This window comes from Eptesicus fuscus, chromosome 21, assembly GCF_027574615.1.
Source record: "Eptesicus fuscus isolate TK198812 chromosome 21, DD_ASM_mEF_20220401, whole genome shotgun sequence".
Lineage (NCBI taxonomy): Eukaryota > Metazoa > Chordata > Mammalia > Chiroptera > Vespertilionidae > Eptesicus > Eptesicus fuscus.
The window spans coordinates 46,960,932-46,979,239 of NC_072493.1; the positions used below are offsets into that span (position 1 = coordinate 46,960,932).

The 18,308-nt window shown below is 44.9% G+C and overlaps 2 protein-coding genes and 1 pseudogene across 2 annotated transcripts; 1 reads left to right on the forward strand and 2 right to left on the reverse strand.

Moving 5' to 3' along the window:
- LOC129147650 (zinc finger protein 345-like) overlaps positions 1–17,786 on the reverse strand; it is a 48,705-nt pseudogene extending 30,919 nt beyond the window's left edge.
- LOC129147638 (zinc finger protein 208-like) lies at positions 116–17,797 on the reverse strand. Its single transcript, XM_054710543.1, has 4 exons — positions 17,747–17,797; positions 16,677–16,803; positions 5,642–5,715; positions 116–4,740 (listed from the first exon to the last, which is right to left on the reverse strand). Exons 1-4 carry the CDS (start codon positions 17,759–17,761, stop codon positions 1,954–1,956), a joined length of 3,003 nt encoding a protein of 1,000 aa, XP_054566518.1. The 5' UTR covers positions 17,762–17,797; the 3' UTR covers positions 116–1,953.
- LOC129147751 (ubiquitin carboxyl-terminal hydrolase isozyme L3-like) lies at positions 6,850–7,639 on the forward strand. The gene has a single exon (XM_054711051.1). The coding sequence runs from the start codon at positions 6,887–6,889 to the stop codon at positions 7,637–7,639; it is 753 nt and encodes a 250-aa protein (XP_054567026.1). The 5' UTR covers positions 6,850–6,886.
- Positions 17,798–18,308: the final 511 nt, after the last annotated feature.

Genomic DNA, 18,308 nt, shown 5'->3' on the forward strand with positions numbered 1-18,308 from the left:
AACGGGTTCCTAGTCATACTATAATGTACTTAGGTCAATTATATCTAAATGTCATTTCAATTTCATTATATGTTCCTTCTGAGAACAATCACAAAGTTTATTTTTATTTATTTATTTAATATATTTTATTGATTTTTACAGAGAGGAAGGGAGAGGGATAGAGAGTTAGAAACATCAATGAGAGAGAAACATCGATCAGCTGCCTCTTGCACACCTCCCACTGGGGATGTGCCCACAACTAAGGTACACGCCCTTGAGCAGAATCGATCCTGGGACCCTTCAGTCCTCAGGCCAACATTCTCTCCACTGAGCCAAACCGGTTAGGGCTCTCTTTTCCTTTGTTGCTCCCACTTCTGCTCACTTGGGCCCCTCTCCTTATTAGCTCCCCTTCATCTCTCTGGGTCTCCCCCTCTTCTCCCTTCTTCCCCAATTTCCTCCTCCTCCTTATACTTTCCTGAGTTACCAACTCACTCGTATTGTCACTGTCCAGTCCCTGCCACATCCCCTATGGGGCCCCCTCACTGACCCTGTCTTCCTCCCACGTGTCTCTCATTCCCTTTCCTAACCCCACCCAGCCTGATTCCCCGCCCCCTCGCAGTCACCGCTCCCATAAAGCCCCTCCCAGCGGGCAGGTGACCTGTTCTGGGGACACCATATTCTTTCCCAGTAAGTCCCACCCCATGAAGACTGCTCTTTCTGGGAATCTAGGCTCAATATTTGGGGGGAAAGGGGGAATTTGAACTATTTGAAGAAAACAGATGACAAACCAGAGGCAAGATCTGAAATGCGCCCTTCTGGGCCCTTATTAAATGGGTGAGTGGCAGGAGGTCTGCAGATCCCCATGTTGGGGAACCATCGGGACTCTAAGGAGCAGAGATGTGGGGAAAGGCATGCAAAGGGTTGGACTCCACTCTAGTCGTCTCCCGAGACTTTAAACCTCGTGGGGTGGGAGGGCTGTCTTGGAAGGACTTGCAGGAAAAGCCCTCCACAGCAGGCGGTGTGTGAAGGCCCGAAAGCAGAGACACCACAGGGAGTTTCCTCCAACAGACCTTCCATCTGGGCGGGGAAGCAGGCTGGGTGTGGGGCACCCCCCATGGATGTGGACTCACCGCTGTGGGAGGCACAGCAGGGAGTATTTCAACGTCTGCAGTGTGACCCTCAGGATTCCCTCGTGCAAATGAACTGCTTTAAACCAGAACCGGGAGACCCAGGTGACTGCTACTCCTCCCTAGCTGCTTCCTGGTCTCCAAGAATCTGTGCTGCCTTGTGTCCTTGCTATTTTTCTCCTAAACACTAAGGGACACAAGTTTTGCAACCAGGTAAGCAGCGGGCAATCGCAACTTGACCCAGGCTAATGATGCATAGGCACTCCATCTTGCTACCATAATCTCTATTCTGTAAAAAAAAAAAAAATCTTTTTGAAATTTTAACCCTGCTATTTTGGCTTCTGTAAGTATTTGCTTGCTTAAATTGGGAAAATAAGTTCAATTATCTTACTTTGTGGGCCGCTCAAACTACTCCCATACCAGGTATTTGTTACTTGTCTGGAATGTACTGTGCTCAAGTTTACAAGCTGCCTGCAAAAATAACTTACATAGAGCTCTTCATACTCTGCAGAAGGTCCAGAAAAACCCTTATTTGGGAGACAAAGGGCTGGAAAGATATAAAAGGGGTGGGGTTCCTCTATGTTTTTGCTCAGATTTGAGAGGTTACTCCTCTGAGACCACTAGCATAATTCGTGCTCCAAAATTTGGCTCACTGATTAAGGCCACACTGTCTACATTCATAGGGCTTCTCTCCAGTATGAACCCTCTGATGTACAGTAAGGGATGAGGACCTGTTGAAAGCTTTGCCATATTTTCAACATTTAAACGGCTTCTCTCCAGTATGAACTCTCTGATGATAAGTAAGGATTGAGGACCTTTTGAAGGCTTTGCCACATTCTCTGCATTTCTAAGGCTTCTCTCCAGTATGCACTCTCTTATGATGAGTAAAGGCTGATGCACCACTGAAGGCTTTGCCACATTCTCCACATTTATACGGCTTCTCTCCAGTATGCACTCTCTGATGACAAGCCAAGTTTGATGCATTACTGAAGGCTTTGCCACATTCTCCGCATTTATAGGGCTTCTCTCCAGTATGCACTCTCTGATGATAAGCTAAGTGTGATGCCGTAGTGTAGGCTTTGTCACATTCTCCACATTTATAGGGCTTCTCTCCAGTATGCATCCTCTGATGATAAGCTAAGTGTGATGCCGTAGTGTAGGCTTTGTCACATTCACCACATTTATAGGGCTTCTCTCCAGTATGCATCCTCTGATGATCAGTAAGGGATGAGGATCTGGGAAAGGCTTTGCCACACTCTCTACATTCATAAGGCTTCTCTCCAGTATGAACCCTTTGATGTACAGTAAGGATTGAGGACCTGTTGAAGGCTTTGCCACATTCTCTACATTTATAAGGCTTCTCTCCGGTATGAAGTTTCTGATGTCGATTAAGGTGTGAGGAGTCACGGAAGGCTTTGCCACATTCTCTACATTTATAAGGCTTCTCTCCAGTATGCACTCTCTTATGAAGAGTAAAGGCTGATGCACCACTGAAGGCTTTGCCACATTCTCCACATTTATACGGCTTCTCTCCAGTATGCACTCTCTGATGACAAGCCAAGTTTGATGCATTACTGAAGGCTTTGCCACATTCTCCGCATTTATAGGGCTTCTCTCCAGTATGCACTCTCTGATGATAAGCTAAGTGTGATGGCGTAGTGTAGGCTTTGTCACATTCTCCACATTTATAGGGCTTCTCTCCAGTATGCACTCTCTGATGATAAGCTAAGTGTGATGGCGTAGTGTAGGCTTTGTCACATTCTCCACATTTATAAGGCTTCTCTCCGGTATGAAGTTTCTGATGTCGATTAAGGCTTGAGGAGTCACTGAAGGCTTTGCCACATTCACTACATTTATAAGGCTTCTCTCCAGTATGCACTCTCTTATGATGAGTAAAGCCTGATGTACCACTGAAGGCTTTGCCACATTCTCCGCATTTATAGGGCTTCTCTCCAGTATGAACTCTCTGATGACAAGCAAACTTTGATGCATTACTGAAGGCTTTGCCACATTCTCTGCATTTATAGGGATTCTCTCCAGTATGCACTCTCTGATGATAAGCTAAGTGTGATGCCGTAGTATAGGCTTTGTCACATTCTACACATTTATAGGGCTTCTCTCCAGTATGCACTCTCTGATGAATAGTAAGTGCTGATGCGATACTGAAGGCTTTGCCACATTCACTACATTTATAAGGCTTCTCTCCAGTATGCACTCTCTGATGATGAGCAAAGCTTGATGCAGTACTAAAGTCTTTGCCACATTCTCCGCATTTATAGGGCTTCTCTCCAGTATGCACTCTCTGATGATGAGCAAAGCTTGATGCAGTACTAAAGTCTTTGCCACATTCTCCGCATTTATAGGGCTTCTCTCCAGTATGCACTCTCTGATGAATAGTAAGAGCTGATGACGTAGTGTAGGCTTTGTCACATTCTCCACATTTATACGGCTTCTCTCCAGTATGCACTCTCTGATGACAAGCCAAGTTTGATGCATTACTGAAGGCTTTGCCACATTCTCCGCATTTATAGGGCTTCTCTCCAGTATGCACTCTCTGATGATAAGCTAAGTGTGATGCCGTAGTGTAGGCTTTGTCACATTCTCCACATTTATAGGGCTTCTCTCCAGTATGCACTCTCTGATGATAAGCTAAGTGTGATGCCCTAGTGTAGGCTTTGTCACATTCTCCACATTTATAAGGCTTCTCTCCGGTATGAAGTTTCTGATGTTGATTAAGGCTTGAGGAGTCACTGAAGGCTTTGCCACATTCACTACATTTATAAGGCTTCTCTCCAGTATGCACTCTCTGATGAACAGTAAGTGCTGATGCGATACTGAAGGCTTTGCCACATTCTCCGCATTTATAGGGCTTCTCTCCAGTATGAACTCTCTGATGATAAGCAAACTTTGATGCATTACTGAAGGCTTTGCCACATTCTCTGCATTTATAGGGTTTCTCTCCAGTATGCACTCTCTGATGAATAGTAAGAGCTGATGACGTAGTGTAGGCTTTGTCACATTCTCCACATTTATATGGCTTCTCTCCAGTATGCACTCTCTGATGAATAGTAAGTGCTGATACCATACTGAAGGCTTTGCCACATTCTCTACATTTATAAGGCTTCTCTCCAGTATGAACTCTCTGATGTTGATTAAGGATTGAGGACATCCTGAAGGCTTTGCCACACTCTCCACATTTATAAGGCTTCTCTCTGGTATGAATTCTCTCATGTTCACGAATATTTGAAAGGAAATTAAATGTTTTCCCACATTCTTTACATTTATGTTTTTCTCCAGTTCGGATTTTCTTAAATGTATTTAGATTGAGTATTTGACTGAAGAGTCTCACACACGGATTAAATTTGTAAGCTTTCTCTCTGGTATGAATATTATCTCGTTCAGTATGATTTGAAGATTGTTTCAAAGGTTTGTCACATTTTCTTCGTTTGTTTGTTTTTGCCACAGAATGAATAAACTGAAGTATACTTTGATTTGACATTTGGTCAAAGACTTTTCCACCCTTATAATGGTTCTCTGGAGGTTGAATTTTCTGATGTATATTAGAATTTGATTCTTGGTTAAAATTTTTCCAGTGCTCCTTGCATTGGTAACTTCTGTTTTCATTGCATGTATTCTGGTAATCATTGAAGATGGAAAGGCCTTTAGTGACAGCTATAATTTCATTAAACATGTAATCTTTCAAATAACTATTCTGTGACAACTATGAAAACATGATGGTTTATAAAAACATCACTCCTTCCACGCTGGTGTGACTCAGGGATTGAGCAACAAACCATGAATCTCCTGGTCAGGGCACAAGCCTGAGCTTCGCCTTGATCCCCAGTGGGGGGTGAGCAACAGGCAAACAGCCAGTCAATGATTCTCTCTCATCATTGATATTTCTCTTTCTGTCTTCTCCTGTACTCTCTTAAATCGATAAAGACACACACACACACACACACACACACACACACACACACACACATTTATTTATACTTAATATATTTTACTGATTTTTTTACAGAGAGGAAGGGAGAAGGATAGAGAGTTAGAAACATTGATGAGAGAGAAACATTGATCAGCTGTCTTCTGCACACCTCCTACTGGGGATGTGCCCGCAACCAAGGTACATGCCCTTGACTGGAATCGAACCTGGGACCTTTCAGTCCGCAGGCCGATGCTTAAGCCACTGAGCCAAACCGGTTTCGGCTGTAACAATTCTTATATTTTACAGCATAGATTATGTAAATGCATAGATTTTCAGTATTTTCATGCCAACAATGTATAATATTAAAAACATTTATTTGGTCTTCACATTTAGAAACACATTAGTTTAAAATATAATTAATTTAAATTTGGAGTATTATCAAATGTGTAATACCTTTGACCTCATTAAGTGACGATTTTATTATGAATAACTGTACCAGGTTACTTCTGTCCATGTACACATACTTTCTTCTCATCTTACATGCCTCCTCAAATTCCAAGGTTTTCACTAAATGTACATTATCAAAGCCATACCTTCCATATCTTACCAGTAATATTTTAGGGAATACATCTCTTATTTTTGGCTTTTGCAAAATGGCCTCGTTGTCTTCAGATAAGATAGCTGAAAGATATGAAATAAAGTTTCACAGGTATGACACCCAGGGAAATGTACACTGAACTTACCAGCAATTACTGACCAAATGACATTTTTGAGTACCCCAAAAGAAAGTTAAATGTTCACAGAAAGACCAAGAAAGGTACAATGAGGAAAAGTCACATCAAAGAGGGTTAAAAAAATGCTTACATTTGCCACCAATACTTGAAAACACCCTAGCGAACAGTGGCAGTACTACAAGAAAACTCCCACTTCCCAGTTTCTTCTCTGAGGAGATAGACATGAGGGTACTCTGTGTGTTCAAGGATCTTGTGGTTTTACAGCATCTTGAAGAACATGTTTCTGTTTTATATGATACAGATTGCTAACCTAATGGCATTACTGGTACGTGGTAAATGCATTGTAATGGCTGCTAAAAAGAAAAAGTGAGTGCCTAGAACACATGGTTCAGTGGCTGTGCATCAACCATCAACCTATGAACCAGGGTGTCACAGTTCCATTCCTGGTCAGGGCACATGCGCGGGTTATGGGTTCAATCCCCAGTGTGGGGTGTGCAGGAGGCAGCTGATCAACAATTCTCTCTCTGGCGGACATATGTAATAATATCAACAATAAAGAATTATTAAAAATAAATTATAATTCTCTCATCATTGATGTTTCTGTCTCTCTCTCCCTCTCCCTTCCTCTCCGAAATCAATTAAAAATATTTAAGAAATAAAAGAGGTGGGTAATTGTTCAAACACTACAGAGACTGCAATACTGAAGACAGTTATCAAGAACAAAAAGATATTTTGGGTTTGGGAAGAAATAGAAAATTATTTAAACTTGGAACTTACACACACTCTGATCGCAAACAATTTTGACAGAAATCAGGATTTCTATCACAGGTGATTCTTACTTATTTTCTCTTACAAAAAGCAAGTTCATAAGGCCTGGTTGTTTAAATTCCTAAAACCCAACAAGAGATATTAAGACATTGAGAAAAACTAAAAAACATGGTCCAAACATAAAAATATCTATGAAATAAACCAAATATAAAAGGGAAATTTTAAAAATGCACCAATATAAAAATATAACAGAATTACCAATGAAAGATATGACCAAGCTGAAGAATCAAAAAACGTGCATAGCGACCGCGAAGGCTGTCAGAGCTGGCAAGTGGCCGGGCGGAGCTGCCATGGAGCAACACCGCTGGCTGCCACTGGAGGCCAACCCCGAGGTCACCAACCAGTTTCTCAAACAATTAGGTCTATATCCTAAATGGCAATTTGTTGATGTATATGGAATGGATCCTGAACTCCTTAGCATGGTACCAAGACCAGTGTGTGCAGTGTTACTTCTCTTCCCTATTACAGAAAAGTATGAAGTATTCAGAACAGAAGAGGAGGAAAAAATAAAATCTCAGGGACAAGATGTTAAATCGTCAGTATATTTCATGAAGCAAACAATCAGCAATGCCTGTGGAACAATTGGACTGATCCATGCTATTGCCAACAATAAAGACAAGATGCATTTTGAATCTGGATCAACCTTGAAAAAATTCCTAGAGGGGTCTGTGTCGATGAGCCCTGAAGAACGAGCCAGATATCTGGAGAACTATGACGCTATTCGAGTTACTCATGAGACCAGTGCCCATGAAGGTCAGACTGAGGCACCAAATATAGATGAAAAAGTAGATCTTCATTTTATTGCATTAGTTCACGTAGACGGGCATCTCTATGAATTAGATGGACAGAAACCATTTCCAATTAACCATGGTGAAACTAGTGATGAAACGTTATTAGAGGATGCCATAGAAGTTTGCAAGAAGTTTATGGAACGTGACCCTGATGAATTGAGATTCAATGCAATTGCTCTTTCTGCAGCTAATGGAAACACCAAGTACTGTATTATTTGCAACAAAAATTTAATTTCTGCTGCCATACACTAACTCAAAAATTTTGATATTTTCATTAACTTGACTGATTAAACTTTGTGAATTAAACTTTGAAAAAAAAAAAAAAAAAAAAAACACGTGCATAGTACATTGAAGATTCTGATAGAGAGAAGCCCACATGGGATATTAACAAATCGACCACTTTGCACATCAAGTGGAGTGACATAAATACAGAATTGTGAAAAGGGGTGATAACAGATAAGAAATTAAGAGTTGAAGACATGGGGAGCAACGTCAGAAAAATAGAGGCTAGACAGATCACCCAGGCCTCTCACCCTGCAACTAGAACAAGTTAATCAACTATAACTCAACAAGGAATTACCTGCTCAATATAGAATCTGACTGAAGGACCACCACATTGAAGCATCTAGAGGTGCGCAACCAGGAATATTAAGGGACCCTAGCCGGTTTGGCTCAGTGGATAGAGCGTCGGCCTGCGGACTGAAGGGTCCCAGGTTCGATTCCGGTCAAGGGCATGTATCTTGGTTGAGGGCAATCCCTAGTGGGACGTGTGCAGGAGGCAGCTGATCGATGGTTCTCTCTCATCGATGTTTCTAACTCTCTATCCCTCTCCCTTCCTCTCTGTAAAAAATCAATCATATCTAATAAAAGAGAAACATGCAAATTGACCGTACCTTCACTATGCCCACAAGCCACACCCACAAGCCAATCAGGAGCAAGTATGCAAATTAACCCAACAAATATGACAGCAGCCACAGAGCTGGAGAGAGCAGGAGGCTTGGGTTGCCCCCAGCAATGGAGGAAGCCAAGCTTTCTGCCCACCCTGGCCTCCGCTAAAGGCTACAAAGTTTCAATTATAGAAGACAAATAAATCCCAACAAAAATGGCGGCAGCCACAGAGCTGGAGCCAGCTGGAGGCTTGGGTTGCCCCTGGCGATGGAGGAAGCCAAGCTTTCTGCCTGCCCTGGCTGACCCTGGCCTCCGCTCAAGGCAATGAAGTTTCAATTATAGAAGATAAATAAATCCCAGATACTAGGGCCTCCGCTTGGGTCACCAGGGGGCGTGGACAGCCTGCAAACCACCACAGTCCCCTTGCGCAGGCTGCCCCATGCCCCAGGGGAACCCCCACCATGATCCGGGACACCCTTCAGGGCAAACTAGCTGGCCCCCACCCATGCACCAGGCCTCTATCCTATCTAATAAAAGAGTAATATGCAAATTGACCATCACTCCAACACACAAGATGGCTGCTCCCATGTGATCAAAGATGGCTGCCCCCATGTTGACATAAGATGGCCACCACAAGATGGCCAGCAGGGGAGGGCAGTTGGGAGAGACCAGGTCTGCAAGAGAGGGCAGTTGTGGGCCATCAGGCCAGCAGGGGAGGGCAGTTGGGAGGGACCAGGCCTGCAAGAAAGGGCAGTTGTTGGCAATCAGGCCAGGAGGGGAGAGCAGTTGAGGGGGACCAGGCCTTCAAGGGAGGGCAGTTGGGGGCGATCAAGCCTACAGGGGAGGGCAATTAGGGGTGACCAGGCTGGCAGAGGAGGGAAGTTTGGGGCGACCGGGCCTGTAGGTAAGGGCAGTTGGGGGGAACCCAGGCCTGCAGTGGAGAGCAGTGTGTGTGTGTGTTGGGGGGGAGACCAGGCCTGCAGGGGAGGGCAGTTGCGGGGAGACCCGGCCTGCAGGGGAGGGCAGTTAGGGGTGACCATTTCTGCAGGGGAGGGCAGTTAGGGATGACCAGGCCGGCAGGGGAGGGCAGTTAGGGGCAATCAGGCTGGCAGGGGAGCAGTTAGGCATCAATCAGGCTGGAAGGGGAGTGGTTACGGGGTGATCAGGCTGGCAGGCAGAAGTGGTTAGGGGCAATCAGGAAGGCAGGCAGGCGAGCAGTTGGGAGCCAGCAGTCCTGGATTGTGAGAGGGATGTCCGACTGCCTGTTTAGGCCCGATCCTACCTGGATCGGACCTAAACGGGGAGTCAGACATCCCTTGAGGGGTCCCAGATTGGAGAGGGTGCAGGCTGGGCTGAGGAACATTCCCCCCACCACTCTCCCTGTGCACGAATTTCATGCACCAGGCCTCTAGTAAAATATAAAAAAAACAAAAAACAAATATTAACCCTTTGCACTCGCTTGCTTTTTTCTCGATTCCTTTATTTAATGCTAATCGTGTGGAGTCACACTAAACATCCAAGTGCAAAAGGTTAAGTGTATGTCCGTAACTACACAGGACAAACAACCATTCTCCAAAGCCTGAGCAGAGGAAGAAACAAGGTGAGTCATGAACAAGGCCGGGGTAGGGATACAGACAAACATGCACATGACTTTAATGGAGACAGACATGTGGCTGACTCATACTTGAATGTCCTCCGGGCACTGAGTTGAGAACTATCATGCACTTCCCTCAGATAGAAACAAACACTACAAAGGCCATGAACTAAATGTGGGGAACTATCACAACACAGGAAACACTCAAAAACCTGTGTGCACTGGGGCTGTGTGAGACTGAGGGATGCTGGAGTCACAGGATTTCCTCCTTTTTTAATGTTTATTTTATTATTTTTTAATGTATTTTCATTGTTTTGAGAGAGGAAGAGAGAGGGGGAGAGAGAGATAGAAACATCAATGCTGAGAGAGAATCATGGATTGGCTCCTTTCTGCACGCCCTTCACTGGGGAATCGAGCCTGCAACCCGGGCATGTGCCCTTGACCGGAATTGAACTGACACTCTATCCACGGACTGACACTCTATCCACTGAACCAAACCTGCTAGGGCAGGATTTCCTCTTAAAGGGCCTGCACACGGACTTACACATGGACTCAGTGACACTGAGCTCTAGCACCAGGGCCTCAGCTGCACAGACAGGGAGAAACTGAGCTGTCTGTCTGTCATCAGAGCCAGAGCTGGAAGGGCAGCTTTCTGTCAGAGAAAAGTGCTGAGAGCACATTGTTCATTTCTGAGACTTCCCCACAAAGCCAGCAAGCGCCCACCATGTGAGTCTCCATCAGCCTGGTGAACACTGTAGCTTTGAGCTACTGACTCCTGGAGAACTTGTCCCACCCGACTTGGGGGCCCGCCCCAGCGGTTTTGCTGTTTAGTGGCTTTTCCATAAAAACGGCCTCTTTTCCTCCTGCTTCAGACTTTCCCCAAATCCCTCAAAGCGGCACTTGGCTTTCACGTGCCCCGTATGTCACTCTTAAGTGGCTGAGGGCTGGCTTTGGTGGCACCTAGTTTTGGATGACGGCTGGACCTCTCCTGGGCAACTCCAAGCTAAACACAAGCAGCAGCCATCGCCCAGCTGGTGTGGCTCAGTGATGGAGCACTGACCCATGAACCAAGAGGTCGCTGGTCCAATTCCCAGTCAGGACACATGGCTGGACTGCAGGCTCCTTGCACAGTAGGGTCATGCAGGAGGCAGCTGATCAGTGATGTTTCTTTCTCTCTCTCTTTCTCCTTTCCTCTCTCTCTAAAATCAACAAAAACATATTTAAGAATAAAAGAAATATCCATTTGCAGTTTGCTCTGTAGCTCCTATCAAGTGGCCCCAGGAAGACACAGGTGGTGACTGACCTTGGCCCACCCTCCTGACGGCCCCAGAGCCAGTCCATTCGTTAGACAGCTTCATACCCCCCTGGATTACAACCCAGCCTCCAGGGGAGACACACTCACGGGGCGACTTGGTGGACACTCAAGCACCACATCAGCAAGTTCAGTTACAGAGGCTCGGCCCCAGCACTGCTGCTTGTCTTCTCAGGTTGCAGGAGGTCCTCACAGTCAATCTGCCTGGGGGCGATCCCTTCAGTAAGGTGCCAACAGCAATCAAGGCTCAACGACAGCAGGACAGAAAACACAACCCACACACAGCACCGGCCTGGAGCACCGAGCTGGAGTGACTCAGAGGGCGGCCACTGGTCCCTACAGAACGCCCACTTGAGCCACGCTCCCACGTCCAGCAGATGGCGCAGCTCTACCTAATACACAAACACAAAGATGCAGCCAAGCGGGAAGAAAAAAAAAACGGGTCCGAAATTCAAGAAAAGGAGAAATCTCCAGAAGAAATGGAGGCAAGCAAACTACCAGACACAGAATTCAAAGCAATGGTTACAATGATGCTCACGAAACATCATGAAAACTTCAATAGCATAAAAGAGAACACGGAAACCATTAAACATATGTGTCAGAAATGAAGGACCCACTAATTGAAATAAATTTAAATATTGCAGGGAATCTAAAGTAGAGTAGATGAATGCCCAATTCCGTTTGGCTCTGTGATAGAGCATCCACCTGAAGAATGAAGGATCTTGGGTCCGATTCCGGTCAAGGGCATGTACCTAGGTTGCAGGCTTGAACCCCAGCCCTGGTCAGCTCATATGGGAGGCCACAAATCAAAGTGTGTCTCTCACATCAGTGTTTCTCTTTCTGTCTCCCCCCACCCTCACCCATGCACTCTCTCTAAAAATCAATGGAACAATATTCTGTTGTAAGGATTAACAAAAACACACACAAATAAAGTAGAATAGATGAAGCAGAGATCAAATCAGAGATTTGGTATATAAGGAAGCATATTAACATCCAAACAAAACATCAGAAAGATAAAAGAATTTTTTAAAAAATGATGCAAGCCCATCAGGTGTAGTTCAGTGGTAGAGCATCTACCTATGAACCAGGAGGTCCCGGTTCAATTCCCGGTCAGGGCACATACCTGAGTTGCAGGTTCCATCCCCAGAAATGGGGTGTGCAGGAGGCAGTCAATCAATGATTATCTCTCATCACTGATGTTTCCATCTCTCTCTCCCTCTCCTATTTTCTCTTAAATAAAAAAAATTTTTTAAATGTGTAAGACAAGAATAGAACATTTCTCCGCCAAATTGTGAATTCTAAATACATGTACTATTGGAAAAGAATTTTTAAAATAACTATTCATTCTAACTGTAATTGTGCCTCCATGAACAGCAAATATTTTGCATTATGCCATATGTTACATGGAAGGACAAATTCACAGGAAATGAATTCAAATCATTCAAAAATATAAGTATAGCCCTAGCTGGTTTGGCTCAGTGGGTAGAGCACCAGCCAGGGACTAAAAGGTCTCAGGTTAGAATCCAGTCAAGGGCACATGCCCAGGTTGACAGCTTGATCCTCAGAAGGGGGCATGCAGGAGGCAGCCAATCAATGATTCTCTGTCATCAATGATGTTTCTATCTCTCTCCACGTTCTTTCTTCCTCTATGAAATCAATAAAGATATATTTAAAGTATCTATATACATATATATGTATAATTTTAATAAAGAAGCATTTTGGGTCCCTGGCCTGGTAGCTCTGTTGGTTAGAGCATCGTCACAATACACCAAGGTTGCAGTTTCAATCCTCGGTCACGGCACAAAATAAATTTAAGCAATGAATGCATTAATAAGTGAAACAACAAAAATCAATGTGTTGCCAAAAACCGGTTTGGCTCAGTGGATAGACTGTCGGTCTGCGGACTGGAAGGTCCCAGGTTCGATTCCGGTCAAGGGCATGTACCTTGCTTGCGGGCACATCCCCAGTGGGGGGGGGGGTGCAGGAGGCAGCTGATGGATGTTTCTCTCTCATTGATGTTTCTAACTCTCTCTCCCTCTCCCTTCCTGTCTGGAAAAAATCAGTAAAATATACTTAAAAATAAATCAATGTTTCTCTCTCTCTCTCCCCTTTCCTCTCTAATAAAAATCAATACAAAAAACATTTAATTGAGAGAAATTTTTGTCATTATTTCTGCTACTCCTATACAAAATATATAGGTGTAATCAATCTTAAAGTAAAAAAAAAAAAAAAGAAAATGAAAAAATACTGCCCCTCATTTATAAATAAAAGAACCATAAAAAAATTGTAAAGAGCCCTAACTGGTTTGGCTCAGTGGATAGAGCGTCGTCCTGCGGACTGAAGGGTCCCAGGTTCGATTCCAGTCAAAAACATGTACCTTGGTTGCGGGCACATCCCCAGTAGGGAGTGTGCAGGAGGCAGCTGATTGATGTTTCTCTCTCAACAATGTTTCTAACTCTCTATCCCTCTCCCTTCCTCTCTGTAAAAAATCAATAAAAAATATTTTAAAAAAAAATTGTAAAGAGTGCAGAGAATGATTGATCTTTAAAATAAACATTTCAAATCTAAATAAATAAAATAAACATTTCAGCCCTGGCCAGGTAGCTCAGTTGTTGAGGGCACACTCGCAGTATGCCAAGGTTGCCACGTTGTGTGTTCGATTCGATCCACACTCAGGGCACATGTAAGAATGGACCAAGAAATGCAAAAATAAGTGAGAAAACAAACTGACATTTATGTCTTTCTCCCTCTCTCCCTCCCCACCCCATCTGTCTTTACTGTTCTTTATTTCTCCTAAGTCAATACAAAACAAACGAAAAATTAAACTAAATATTTCCAGCATAACATGATTCAGAGACATACTGAGGGAAGTTACTGAAAAACATAAAGTAAACTTAAATGGAAGAACAAAATATTGTCCTAAATATGAGGTGCCCTGTATTTCCGTAGCTCACTTACTACCAAAGCTGAACATTCCAACATGTTGTATCAGCACTTGACAATAGAAAACCGCAATCTGACAAAGATCTAATCAGAAAGTGAAAACACATATGACGCCGTCACAGTAACTTTGGACTGAACAGGAGGGAATCACAAGATGACAGTGATGGACAGAGTGGATAGAGTGTCGGTGGATAGAGTTTCTTCCTCTATGAAATCAATAAAGATATATTTAAAGTATCTATATACATATATATGTATAATAGGGTAACAATGGAGACTCTCCTACAGAAAGGCAATGTTCTAAGACCACAAAGGGCAGTAACTCACTGAAAAACGCTGTGAGTTAAACAGACACATTTCACTAGCGTAACACAAGGAAACTGCGGAATACACAGGAAAAGGAAGGTTTGAAGTAAAAGAAAATTAGATTTTCTCATTTTGGGGAGGTGAGTGGTGCTGTGATGAAATGCCTGAGTCTAAGCTTTGCAGGGTCTTGTTTGAAGCCGACATTGCATTAGAAATTACAAACCAGAGAACAGGACACCTGTCCTGGGATTTCTCCACCAAATTCTGCAATCTCAATCCTTTCAGGAAGCAAAACCAAAATTTCAACAGAAAAACCTTAACATGCAATTCCTCAAGAACATGCACAGATTTCCCAGGCTCCCAAAGCGATGGGAGAGGAGCCCTCACAGTCCACGGGAGGACCTGGCCTCACCGCTAGTGTGAGGATGGCGGTCACGGGGGCAGACGCAGAGTCCGGAGAGGATGCAGGGGCACGGGTCCTGTTGGAGACGGTCTGTCCTCTACGACAGCAACCGACAAACCTGAGCTTCTCAAAATCCTTCCCACGGAAACACAGCTTCCCAACCAAACTGCAAGGTCTGGCTTCCTCCGTGACCTTTGGGCCTCTCACCTATGCCATCTGCTTCCTCATTCATTTTCAATATTGTTTTTCTATTTTTTACTTGTTATTGAAGGAGAGAGAAAGATAGAGAAACATTGATATATATTCCACTCATCTATGCAATCATTGGTTACTCCTTTTGTTTGTTGTTGTTAATCCTCACTGAAGGATTTTCCCATGATTTTTTTGAAAGAGTGGAAAGGAAGGAGGGAGAAGGTAGGGATGGGGTGGGAGGAGAGAGGAGAGAGAGAGAGAGGAAGGAAGGGAGACAGACAGAGTGCACAATGTGAGGGAGACACTTCAATATATTGCCTTCCCCAATCCCCGGGCTGGGGATCGAACCTGCAACCCAGTTACATGTCCTGACTAGGAAAAGAACCCTCCACCCGTGGGTGGGCAGACTGAAGCTCTAACCTGAAGCACACCAGCCAGGGCAACATTGGTTGCTTCTTGAATTCATCCTGACCGGATCCCTTGGCAAATAGGGCTAATGCTCTAACCACCTTACTCCCCCAGCCACAGCCCACATGCTCTTTCGTTTGCTCAGAAAAGATGACAAAGGCCTGCTTAGAGACTGCTAGAACTATTTCTTATTAGACTAGAGGCCTGGTGCATGAAATTCATGAAGCCGCGGGGTCCCTAGGCCTGGCTGGTGATCAAGGCCCATAAAATTCCCTGCCTCCCTGCCTTCTCCTTCCCTCACTGCCCGTATGCCACTACCGCGTGCTTCGCCACCAATCGGAGCCTGCTGATGGGGGGTAAGGGAGGAGGGGCACAGAAGGGTGGCCCCGAGGAGGGAGCCAGCCCTCAGCCTCCCTAGGTAAGGGGCTGCGTCCACTGTCACCCACTCCCAGTTCCCCGTCCCAGCCTGGGGGCCTGCTATCCAGGGAGAGGGACTGCGAGGTTGGCCAGCAGGCCGCATCGGCCATCTGGACCTATGGACTGGGGACAGCTCCTGTGTTGAGTGTCTTCCACCTGAAGGTCAGTGCATGTCACAGTGACTGATCATTATGGACATTCCATTGTAAAGGTAGCTTAGGCTTTTATATGTATAGATGGAACATGAGGGTTTTTTTTAAATATATTTCATTGATTTTTTTACAGAGAGGAACAGAGAAGGAAAAAGAGAGGGATAGAGAATTAGAAACATCGATGAGAGAGAAACATCGATCAGTTGCCTCCTGCACACTCCTTACTGGGGATGTGCCTGCAACCAAGGTACATGCCCTTGACCGGAATCGAACCTGGGACCCTTCAGTCCACAGGCTGACGCTCTATCCACTGAGCCAAACCAGTCAGGGCGGAACATGAGTTTTGATAGAGATTTTCCTATTTACAATCCAGTTTGTCCACGGGCAAGAAGACATGGTAGAATATTTGAATATTCTGGAAAATTATTTTCCAAATGTTTTCTGACAGAACCTTAATTAGTCTAGACAACAAATAAAATTTTCAAACACTGATTTCCAAATTCACATATAGAACAAAGCTTTTCTTTTCTAAACCAGAAAACCCCCATTTGTTCCCTAAGAGCAAGAATCAAAAAGTCTATCCTAGAAAGCAGAAGCCCCTAGAGATGTTAAAATAACAAAGGAAACAAAACCCTGCGGGAGGAGGAGGAACTCGGGAAGGAAGTCACCCTCACCCAGGGAGGCCAGGTTGCTGTAGTTCTCCACCATCACATCCAGGTACAACTTCCTCTGAGCTGGGTCCAGGCACTCCCACTCCTCCTGAGAGAAATCTATGGCCACATCCCTGAAGGTCAATGGTCCCTGAAAGAAAAGACACAGTTACCAAGAGGTCACCAGAGGAGTTCACAATGTCACCCAACATGAAAACAGTGTTAGGAGATAAGAAAGAAAAATATGAAGGAGGGAAAAAAAAAAAAAAGAAACAAAAAAGAAAACCGTGTTAGGAGAAGTTTTGACCAAGGGGAATATCCCGAAACCTCCAATAAGATCACTTTGCCCAGTAACACTCTCTGATATGCTTTCTAACACTGACAAATGAGGATGACACATGTCCCAAAATCCACAGTACAGACTTTACTTTTCAGGAAAACAAACTTTAAAATTTGGGCATCGACACGGGCATATGGGTTTCCGAGGGCTGTGTTTGCATCGTTCAAGGTCCGTGGTGTGTATGTCTCAGCTGGAGACGTCCTGCTGAGTTGGAAGCATAGTTACTGCCTGAAGCTAACACAGTCAACCACGACTGCACGTTCCTAAAAATACAGACTCTGGTCCAGGCTCTGAGGTGGGGCCTGTGTTTCCACATGGGTAACAAGCTCACTTTTCACTTGTGATGCCAACGTTTCTGGTCCATTTGTCATGCTTCTGAATACCTGAACCTAAAAGGGGCATTTCCCTTCCTCACCGATACCCAGGCCTCTGGCCCCATCCCAGTAGGGATGTTAGACATGGCTGCCTTCCAAGGTTGATGTGTCAGAGAGGGATGTTTTCAATAGGTAAAAGTCATCAATTAAAGGTGGGAAATCTTCTTGACCTGGCAGAGCCTGCGTAACATGAATGCAGAGAAGGCTCTGGGCCAAAGGACAAAAGTATATAAACTGCTGACCTTGACTTTCACAAGAAAAACAGCAATTAAATAAGGAAAAGAACATGACTAGGACCAACACCAGAAGTGGGAGGTTCTAAACCCACAGATGCCAGAGGAAAAGCAAACACAGCCTGTGACCCAGGACACATCTGTTACCTGAGGAGCAGCCATGTGGTCCTGGTCCTGATGGGGTCTGGGTTGTCTTCTCAGGTGACACTATGTTGAGGAGTCACAGAATGTGCCTTCAAAGACGTCAGCACAGCGTCTCATCAGCTCACCTCACACCCACCGTCAGAAGGACCTGGAAATGGGGAAAAGACCAAGCCCTCCTGTCCGTGGTCACAGGAGAGTCAGGAACAATGAGCTCCCACATGGAGACCACACTGTGAGGGGTTGAGTGTGTCTTCATGTGTCTCTCCTCCCAAAGACATCCACAAACTCCTACAGAAATGAGAACGTGAGCTGCTGTCCTGACCCCCCAAACCAAACAGAGCCCTCCCTTACCTCCCCTGAACAAACCTGCTCCCCACTCTCACAAAGGCGTCCTGCAACCCTCCTGCTAATCCCTGTCCTCACCTTCCATCACTTGGGGCCCCTCAGTAACCAGTGATGCCCCACCCAGAGCAGCTGTCCGCCTCCACGGGGGAAAGTGCCCCTGAGGGCATTTCTTAAAGCTCCTCAGGGGATCTGAGAAGCCCCAGAGGATTTACCTGAGGAT

Excerpts from the sequence above, each read along its gene's own strand:
- LOC129147751 (XM_054711051.1), top strand. The coding sequence starts at position 6,887 with ATGGAGCAACACCGCTGGCTGCCACTGGAGGCCAACCCCGAGGTCACC.
- LOC129147638 (XM_054710543.1), bottom strand. Across the intron at positions 5,716-16,676 it reads CAGCAACCTGGCCTCCCTGG|CTATCTTATCTGAAGACAAC; the intron begins GTGAGGGTGACT and ends CATATCTTTCAG. Across the intron at positions 4,741-5,641 it reads TATTCCCTAAAATATTACTG|AATACATGCAATGAAAACAG; the intron begins GTAAGATATGGA and ends AATGATTACCAG.